The sequence below is a fragment of the Canis lupus genome, chromosome 30, assembly GCF_011100685.1.
Source record: "Canis lupus familiaris isolate Mischka breed German Shepherd chromosome 30, alternate assembly UU_Cfam_GSD_1.0, whole genome shotgun sequence".
NCBI lineage: Eukaryota > Metazoa > Chordata > Mammalia > Carnivora > Canidae > Canis > Canis lupus.
In genome coordinates, this window is record NC_049251.1 from 29,052,999 (window position 1) to 29,062,578 (window position 9,580).

Sequence of the window (9,580 nt, forward strand, 5' to 3'; positions counted from 1 at the left end):
TGAAGAAAGGCATCCTTTCTCCCTTACTTAATAATATACTTGTTTATCAGTATGGATGAATGGATTCCTATTTTACTTCAAATTGCAAGCCACTGCTTTGATTTACTTTGATTCTCAAATCATCCCAGATTGCTGGGAGAGTCCTGTATCTTTTTAACCTGTCTCCATTTTTGAACACTTTTGTTATTTTTCTGGCATAATGTTTCGAGCTTCTCTTGTGTCTTCCTTGCCCCAGCCCTGGAATGGGCCATTTCTCCATGGAGTCTTGATTTCTTGTAGTAGAGAATTGTATTTAGAAACCAAGATCTGAAAAAAAAAAAAAAAAGAAAGAAAAAGAAAAAAGAAAAGAAAGAAAGAAACTAAGATCTGGGCACCTGTGTAGCTCAATGGTTGAGCGTCTGCCTTTGGCATCAGGGAGTGATCCCGGGGTCCTGGGATCGAGTCCTGTATCAGGCTCCCTGCAGGGACTGTTTCTCCCTCTACTTATGTCTCTGCCTCTCTGTGTCTCTCATGAATAAATAATATATTTTTAAAAAAGAAAAGAGGACATACCCCGTGGGCTCAGCAGTTTAGCGCTGCCTTCAGCCCAGGGTGTGATCCAATCCTGGAGAACCAGGATCGAGTCCCACGTCGGGCTCCCTGCATGGAGCCTCCTTCTCCCTCTGCCTGTGTCTCTGCCTCTCCCTCTCTCTGTCTCTCATAAATAAATAAATAAAATCTTTTAAAAAAAGAAAGAAAATAAAAAGAAACCCAAGATCTGGGTCCGGAGAATGCTCATTTCTCCTGCAGCGTCATTGCTTCTAGGCTCTTGGCAGCCAGACAAGAAAATAAGGAAGGATAAAGATCTATATAGCAACAGAGAGAAAGAGAGATGACATAAAGAATTAGATATTAGAAATCATGAATTCACACGGATACTTCCACTCTAGTCCAATTGGGTTTATCCTAGTCTCCCTTTTCCGTATCTGTCTCTTCTCCAGAGAAACTTAATTTTAAAACTTTCTCCTTGCTTTGTTATGTTCCATACAATGATCATCTTGATGCAAGTTTTTTTTTTTTGTTTTTTTGTTTTTTTTTAATTTTTTCCTTGGGATGGACTCTTCTGGTTTCAGAACTTCCTCCTCAGCCTCCAGCATCCGAGGCTGACCGGGCCTGTGCATTTCTGTACAGAGCTTGCAGATGTGGAAATTCAGGAGGCCAGCAGCAGGCGACGAATGCTGAGCCGAAGGCCTGCACAGTGGTACGAAAGAAGGAGTCCTACTGGGGACTCAAGAAGAAGAAATATGTAGAGAAGAGGATGCTTGCCCTGGGTCTTAAAGGTGAAGAGGTATTTGCCCCTTCTGGGGCCATTCTGCTTTGCTGCCTCCCAACAGTGGGAGGTAGGCACATCTAGGGAAATGCAAGTGGCTCCGTGTGGCCAGAGTCAAGTCAGTGGGCAGCCTGCAGAGTGATGAGCAGGAGGCAGATCCTACCATCTGTACAACTTGTGAGGCACATAGAACATCATCCAGAAGTGTGGAGAGCCAGCGAAGGGACCTCAGCAGGAAGTAACATGGTCACTTTTGTGATTTAGATCCATTCGAAGGTGTGAGACAGGCAAAGTGAGCAGCCAGGCCCTTCCCAGCCAGCCGGAGGGGGCTGAGGGGGGCAGAAGGAATGGTCCTGGAGCTCCCAGGAGAGGCTGGGAGGTGCACATGCAACCACAGGCATCTGGTCATTGAGGTGATGAGAGGCCTTAGGGAAGGGCAGTAGCTAGCCTGGCCTGCAGGTTTCTGGCTCGGGTTCTGGGGTAGACAGTGAAGCCCTCCTGACACAGGTAACACAGGCCGAGTAGGTGAGGAGCAGATGGGAGTGGACAGTGAGTTTAAAAGGTGCTGCCCATGTCCTGTTGTGTCAGAGGCTCCTCTGGGAAGGGAAGCCCGTGCTGAAAGGTGGGAGAGAAACAGAGTGAAAGGAGCCTTTATTTTATTAAAATGTGGGTCAGTGGGGGATCCCTGGGTGGCTCAGCGGTTTGGTGCCTGCCTTCGGCCCAGGGCTCAATTCTGGAGTCCCAGGATCGAGTACCGCATCAGGCTCCCTGCATGGAGTCTGCTTCTCCCTCTGCCTGTGTCTCTGCCTCTCTCTCTCTCTCTCTCTCTCTCTCTTTCTCTATCTCTCTCATAAATAAAATCTTTAAAAAATAAAAAGACTTGCATTCTGAATGCACATGTAGCTGGGAACCCTAAAGAAAATAAAGAATGCCTTTGCAGCTCAAAGTGTAAAAATGGGGAGTTGATAAATCTGCTGAGAGTGGGACTGGGAACTGGTTGAGGAGAGAGCATGGTGATGGAGAGAGTGTCCACTGCTGAGCATGCCTAGGGCCCATATGGGACTGGAAACTGTGGATTTGAGGGGCATCAGGCCCAAGGTGGTGGGATTTTCCCCACAGCAGCCTACGGACACGGGAGGGAAGGGGAAGATACTGATCCCTCCTGCAGCAAAGAAGGATAGACTTTGCTGCAGTTGGCATACATTTGGATGAACATTTTATCTTTGGAGACTCTGGCTGAGATTTTCTGCTCCATGCTTGGGGAGAGTTGGGCCTGAGCTGAGAGCTAGAAATGGGTAAGAGCTCATCCGTGTCTTCTGGCTGTGGGGCTGGTACGTACTCCATCTGCCAGTGCCTGGTGACACCAGATGTGTGGCTGACGATGGCATTCTCTGCCAAATAGTCAACTCTCTGAAGTGGTACATCTTTGTGACTCTATGGTCCCATCAAAGATTTGGGCTCAAAATAGGTCCTGAACAGATAAATGTGGAATGATCTCCAACTGCAGGTTGTACCACTGGCATTCACAGCCTCCTGCAAGAGGCTCCATCCAGTTCACCTTTCCTGTTTATCTCCTAGTGTTTCACACAACAGTGCCAACACCTCACAGAAGCTGCCTCCAGACATGCTCTTTCCTTTGTCACTTCTGTGTGGCCCAAGGAGCCTTTTATTAATGTTGGGCTGTGTACCTCATGCACCCTGTCTCTGCTCCCATCCCTCTTTTCAGTCTCAGAATTACACCTATCTGAATGGGAGCGGAAGTAGGTAGAGATGGAGGGCACTGGCCAACGTGTCAGAACATTCACTGGGGATACCCATAGACATATCTAGAAACCAAGTCCGTGAAGATGTGTAGAGGTGCCCATCTTAGCATTGTTTACAGTTGTAAAAATTGAAATCAATCTCAGTGTACAGCAGGAAGAGATTAAATGAATTGTGGTACGTAATACAATTGGATATTATACAGTCATTGGAGATGATACATAGCTATATTCATTGACAAGGAAAACATTTTTAAGTGAAAAAAGTAGGTTATAGAATTACATATATGGTCTACATTTATACAAAATTATATGGGAAGGATGTTGATTGAATTGATATCCATGATTGCCTAGAGGGATGGAATTTGCATTATTTAAAAATTTTATGCCATTTTCTGTTGCTTGGAATTTCTGTGTATTGTCATTATAATCATAAAAATTAAAGTGTCTTCATTATGGGAAAACAAGCCAGTGCACCCTTTGAGGCCGACTTTATATGTACATTCTCTGGGAAGCTTTTCTTGATGCACTTTCCATTCCACTCCCAGACTAAAAGGGTAGCCCTACCTCCTGTTAGCTCTTTGTAGCTCATCCTCTTAAACCTCTGGTCTTTCTCACTCTTCTGTGCATTGTTATCTCTGAGATGATCTAATTAGCCTCTGGGGCTCTGAACTCCTTGAGATCACAGACTGTGTTGTTCCTACTGGTCTCCATGTTCTCCACCCACAAAGGCAGCCTCCGGGGTCAATGGCTGCCATTCAGCTCTGGCAGTTATTGTTTTATGAGCCTGTGGGCCCAGATCTTGGGGTTTTTGAAGATATCCAGAAATCAGGCCTGATTTGGGTTTTGATAAGCCTTGCTGCAGTTGGCAGGAATAGTGCTTGAGGTGGGTATCTGCAGGCTGGGAAGTGATAGCCACTTGTCCCATGCTCACTCCAGACAGGACTCCTCCCCTTTCCCCTTGTCTGTTGTGGAAATGCCCCTCTGGCTGTGATGACCAGATCTCTGGAGCAGAAAGCACCCCTTACCCCAAGGCTGCTCAGCCTCCATAGGATGCACTTTGGATCCAGAAAAACCACAGAAAAACTATTCAATCTGAGGACTGTTCCTTCTAGGGATGTGACCATCGTTTCCAAATGACTGCCCCCTCCGAGCTTCAGAGCTCTCAGCTTCCTCTTCCATTCTGAATGGCGGCAGTGATGACCACAGGAGCCCAGCCAGCAGGTCACCAGAAATAATGATAAGGCCCCGGCAGGCCAGGAACCTGTGTGGGGGCAGGGTAATCCCTTCCCACCCCGGAGCCTAAAGATAAGAGCTGTCATGTATTAAACACCTACTCTGTGCCTGTGGGCTTAGAAACATCTCTAATCTAGCATCGGGAACCTCAGGCCTATGTTAAGAGACTGAGGCTTTGAGCCCTAAAGCAGCTCACTCAGGCTCACACCCAGAGCTCAGAGCTAAGACTTGAACCCAATCTGCTTGACCCAGCTTGTCTACCACACCATGTCCCACATGTTCTAGACAGGGATGGACAAGAGGAACCTAGATATTAACCCACGAAGTTGTTCCTAAAGACGTGAATAAAAAAAAAAAAAAAGACCTGAATAAAGCCCCTGGTAGACCTGTTGAGGACATGTTACCCACCTGAGCTTAGAGGCACATGAGCTGCTCTGACCTCTGTGAGATACTCTGTCCCCAGACAAGCATTGTGTGTGGCCCAGTTGGGTGGCAGGAGCAGAAGCTGGAAAACAGGAAAGAAGCTTGGGTGAGTACTGGGGGACCATTGGTGGCAGAGACTAAAACCTCCACTTGTTGACAGACCACAGGCCGCGCTCAGAATTCGGGGGTGGGGGGCGGGAGCAACTCCATTCCAGACGTCAGGGTCTGGGGCCTGGCTTTCCTCTCGGCCTCAGTTCTTGGACTCACAACTCTTCATGACAAACTGCTGTGATCTGAGGGCTCCTGAGCACATCTCCGTTCCCTGAACCCCAGTGCTGAGCAACCCCAGAGGGGCTGATTGTTTGGTCCACTGACATAATCATTCTAAGTAAGGGGTGTTGGGAGTTGTGGCACCAGAAAAAAAATCTCCCTGGGAAGCTGTGCTAAGCCTCTGCTAACTCCCTCCACTCCAGCCATGAGTCATGTCTGAAGCCACCAAGCTGTCCTTGTCACCTGGACAGGGGCGACGGGGATTCCTAGTAGTGGCACTGCTGGCTGGAGCCCCAGTGCTAGAGCCTGCAGGTCCCCTGAGAAGCAGCCCTACCCGGAGGCAAACTTTGTTCTGGGGGGTGTGGCAGGACACACGCAGCAAAGGTGCTCTCCTAACCCAACCAGCTCCAGGGCTCGCTTCCCCTTCTGCGCACCTCCATTTCCCCATCTGTAAAATGAAGACTGTAGACTCTAAAGTCCAATCTTCAAGACCTAAAGGGATGGTGTTTTTTGGGGGAGGGGGTGTTTTATTAATCAAAATTCATAAGCTGTACCTATTAGAGAGGCACTCAGTCATAACTGGGAGGTTGTTAGAATGAACAGGATAGTTGCTGGTTTACACCAAACGCCGCTCCCAGTCATATTACCATTTTTTGGTTGCATAGTATTGACAAAGGAAAATTCTGGTCACCAAGTTAGTGGTTAAAATAGTTCATTTCTAACGCTAACCTTGCAATCTCAGGATACCGAGAGGGGAAGGATAAAGCTTGTGTTGTTTCAAAATTGAATCAACAATGTGTTAGGATGAACCATATGTAATTGCCAATGTCCTACCGTTTTGACCTACAAAAACAGCAAATTCGGGATCCCTGGGTGGCGCAGTGGTTTAGCGCCTGCCTTTGGCCCAGGGCGCGATCCTGGAGACCCGGGATCGAATCCCACGTCAGGCTCCCGGTGCATGGAGCCTGCTTCTCCCTCTGCCTGTGTCTCTGCCTCTCTCTCTCTCTCTCTGTGACTATCATAAAATAAATAAAAATTAAAAAAAAATTAAAAAAAAAACCAGCAAATTCGTATAATTCAGCAAATAATAAGAGCTAACATTTATTTACTGTGTGCCAGGCCCCCGCTGAACACTTTGCAAGCATGAGGTCTCTCAATCCACACTCACCGCTCCGCTGTATAGATAAGGACCCCGAGCGCGGGGAGCTGTCGGAGCCTGTCCAGTGACCAGGGCCTCCAGGTGGCAGGGTCCCCTGGGGCTCGCCCGCCTCCCCCACGCCTCGCTGCGACCAGGTGCTCCAGGGACAGGAAGATTCCAGCCTCTGTGCCAGGCCAGCCCCACAGCCCAGGAGCTGTTGGTTTTCTTAGAGGGATTTGCCACCTCGAGGGCAGCCAGTCACCAAGGGCTGCGGGGAGCCAGGGCCCAGCTGGGCCGGGGAGGGGACACCCCCACCCCACGCCCTCGCTGCCCTCTGCTTGGCGGTGACCCTCATCTCGAGGGGCCAGTGTGGGAGTCAAGAGACTGGCCCCCAACCAGGAGCAGCAGCGGCAGCACCAGGGGAAGTTATGAAAACCACCCTCGCCCTCAGAAAACTGGGGTCAGAGCCCTATTTGCAATTCAGCAGGTCTCTTGGGTGATGCTGATGCCTGTGGAGGCGGGAGAACCACCGCTCCACAATCTGATCTGGAAATACTCCGGCCCAGGCAGTGTGACCAACCAGTGCTTTTAAGCTCCCTTCACTCAGAAACTTGGAAATGAAACTCGTGTGTTAGAGAGTGCTGGAGAAAAGGCTTGTATAGTAAGACTCATTCTAAAACCAGAAGTCACTTTGATGGTCTACACAGACATCATATAGTGTGTGGAACTTAGCTCTGGGTTTATATACTGAGCTGGCCAGTGCTTAAGGGAAACAGAAAATAAGATTTTCCTTTGACCATCGTAAGCGCTATCCTGTATTCCTCTTTACAGGAAAATGTTCTCCAGAACTTGTTTTATCTTCCCCAGAGACATCCAAAAATGTCTCCAGGCCAAGGATCTTGTTTTTCTTCATTTGGATCTTCACTCATATACCATGGAACACTGTGGAATCAGGAGCTGCCGGTTTACTACCAGATGTTTGACAAGCCAGGTGCATCAAATCTCCCTGTGTAACTGATGAAAATCCATTGATTTGAGGCTTCTCAGAAACACCTGAAAGTTAAGCAGATAAGATGGACAACGATCTGCAGAGAGGGAGAGAGAGATGTCCAACTCTGAAGGTGGGCAGAGGATCCCCTTTATCCCCTTACCCCCACAGGCCTTACTCTAACTCCTCTCTCCTGCCTCTCTCTCAGGCCTTCACTCTGTTCCCCAGCCCTTTCCCAACATCCCCTCCATCCAGTCACAGAGGCTTTCAAACAACAAATGTTTTTTGAGTGTCTCTTACATTCTTGGCACCATGGCAGCAGCCTCTGACAAGACCAGATCCCTGGCCTGATGGCACTGTGAGAGTCGAGGGCAAAGTTGGAAAAAACAGAGAGACACACAATAAACAGTAACTATGTATTGGAAGACAGGGTGATATGATAGGGTAAGTGGTCAGGAAGGAAGATCTCTTTGAGGAGGGTTTTTTTTTTTTTTTTTTCCCCTAAAGATTTTATTTATTTATTCATGAAAGACAGAGAGAGAGGCAGAGACACAGGCAGAGGGAGAGGCAGGCTCCCTGCAGGGAGCCCAATGCAGGACTCTATCCCAGGACCCTGAGATCACAACCTGAGCCGAAGGCAGATACTCAACTACTGAGGCACCCAGGCGTCCCATTTTTGAGGAGGTTTTAGGCTACAAATTGGAAATTTTAGGCTAAGCCCACCGGGTAAAGAGGGAAGAGTGTTCCAGAAAGAGAAAACAGCAAGCACAGAGGCCCTGAGGCAGGAGAATGCTTGTGGGGTTTGAAGAACTAGAAGGTCACTGTGGCTGGAGCCTGGTACAGAAGGGGAAGGAGAGGAAATGAGATGAGAGGTGGTAGCCAGGCTGGGTCACTTAGAGCTCTTCAGATTGTGGTGGGAAGAGTGGGTTTTGTTCTCAGGGCAACGGGAAGCCTTCTGAAGTTTTAAAGCAATGCCTTTATGGTGGTCTGTGCTATAGTTAGAGAATGGACCTTGTATGAGAGAGAGAGGCAAGGAAAGACAAGATCCATTCAGAGATGTAGCAGTTTTCTGGGTGGTAGGAACAGGGACAGAGGGGAGTCCTTAGGGTAGATGACCAAGAAGTTTGGAGGCCTGAGGGTCCTGGGAGAGGACTACGTGGTCAGTAGATAAGGAGAACAGGGTTTCTGAGCAACGGGGCTTTAAAGTGCAAGGGAAGAAATGAAACCCCAGCACTTCTGTTCATAGTGGGTCGTTTCCCTTGTGGGAAATTTCAGCTTCCTGATTCTGGGGCTCTTGTGAGATGGATTTTGGGGGAAGAAAGTGTGGGACATAGTATTGGTGAGACCTGCTTGCCCTCTTTGGGTTCATCTTCTCAGCTTCTCTCTGGGAGCAGAGTGGGGTAGGGGATGGAGGGGTGGGGAGAGTTTCTGCTCCAGTTCAGAAGCACCTCTGCACTAGCAGGGGAGGAGGTGAGTCAGTGGTCCTCCAATCAGCAGCTGCTACCCCTAGACAGGTGCTCTGCTGGATGGGACAGCTCCCTTACGGCTGAAGTGCAGGGGCTCACTGGGAGAGCAGAGGGGCGAGAGGGTTCTGGATGAAACCCCGCCCCCATACCCAGAAAGGCCCTGCCCGGAGGGGTGGGCAAGAACAGCCCAGTTCCATCTCCCACAGTCTCTCTTCCCCTGCTCTTGCCCTGTACGCGGCCCCCGCCCACCTCTGGCTCCAGGACAAGCCCACAAGCTGCCATCTTCTAACACCTGCTCTGCCGAGGGCTCACCAGGCATCATCTCAATTTTCAGACGCTCTCCTGAGGGAACCTGTTATCCCAATTTTGCAGGTGCGAACAGGTCTACATGGTTCAGGAAATCCAAGCTATCTGACCCCCAACGCAGAGCCCAGGTCCCTAAACTGCTTCTTCCCGCCAAACTGGACCTGAAGCAGGTTGGAGCTGAAAGGTAAATGAAGGGATGGAAAAAAAAAAAGAAAGAAAGAAAGAAATGAAGGGGCTTGTGGATGCTGGGCGAGGCGGCCTCAGAGCCAGATGGCCACGCCCTCCCCAGGCGTGGCCGCGCTCCCAGGGTCCAGGTGAAAGGTGGAGGGAAGGGGATGGGGGCAGCCTGTTCCCGGGAAGGCTGAGCGAACGCAAAGAACATCCTTGGTGGTCCCCAGGGCGGGCGCTGAGGTCTGGCCCCCCCCCTTCCTGCCCAGCGCCCACCGACCCTAGTCCTCCCTGGGAGCTCAAGAGAGTGGCCGAGATTTGGGCTCATCTGCGTTCTCAGTAAGTGTCGACGAACGGACGGCGGTCGGCCCAAGGGTCCCCCGGCGGCCCACGAGGCTCCAGGGGCGGAGCTCTACCCCGCCCCCCGCGCGCGGCCTAATCTGCCCCCCGCAGGCCCCGGCGGCGCGAGGGCACGCCCGGGACCCGGCCGGCTGGGGGCGGGGCCCGGGGGCGGGG

At 50.1% G+C, this 9,580-nt stretch overlaps 1 protein-coding gene and 1 long non-coding RNA gene across 2 annotated transcripts; one reads left to right on the plus strand and one right to left on the minus strand.

The window, feature by feature from the left end:
* Positions 1 to 633: 633 nt before the first annotated feature.
* On the minus strand, positions 634 to 6,491 carry LOC119866853. The gene is made up of 4 exons (XM_038581111.1): positions 6,459 to 6,491; positions 6,167 to 6,379; positions 4,714 to 4,810; positions 634 to 1,924 (listed from the first exon to the last, which is right to left on the minus strand). The coding sequence occupies exons 1-4, from the start codon at positions 6,489 to 6,491 to the stop codon at positions 1,557 to 1,559; spliced, it is 711 nt and encodes a 236-aa protein (XP_038437039.1). The 3' UTR covers positions 634 to 1,556.
* Positions 6,492 to 6,803: 312 nt separating this feature from the next.
* Positions 6,804 to 9,524, plus strand: LOC119866915. Its single transcript, XR_005381767.1, has 3 exons — positions 6,804 to 7,257; positions 8,963 to 9,080; positions 9,334 to 9,524. It is a non-coding gene; the product is annotated as an uncharacterized LOC119866915 (long non-coding RNA).
* The last annotated feature ends 56 nt before the right edge of the window (positions 9,525 to 9,580 follow it).

Excerpts from the sequence above, each read along its gene's own strand:
- LOC119866853 (XM_038581111.1), bottom strand. The coding sequence starts at position 6,491 with ATGAGGGTCACCGCCAAGCAGAGGGCAGCGAGG. Across the intron at positions 4,811-6,166 it reads CTTATCTATACAGCGGAGCG|CTTCTGCTCCTGCCACCCAA; the intron begins GTGAGTGTGGAT and ends CCTGTTTTCCAG. Across the intron at positions 1,925-4,713 it reads TCATGTGCCTCTAAGCTCAG|CACGGGCTTCCCTTCCCAGA; the intron begins GTGGGTAACATG and ends CCCACCTTTCAG.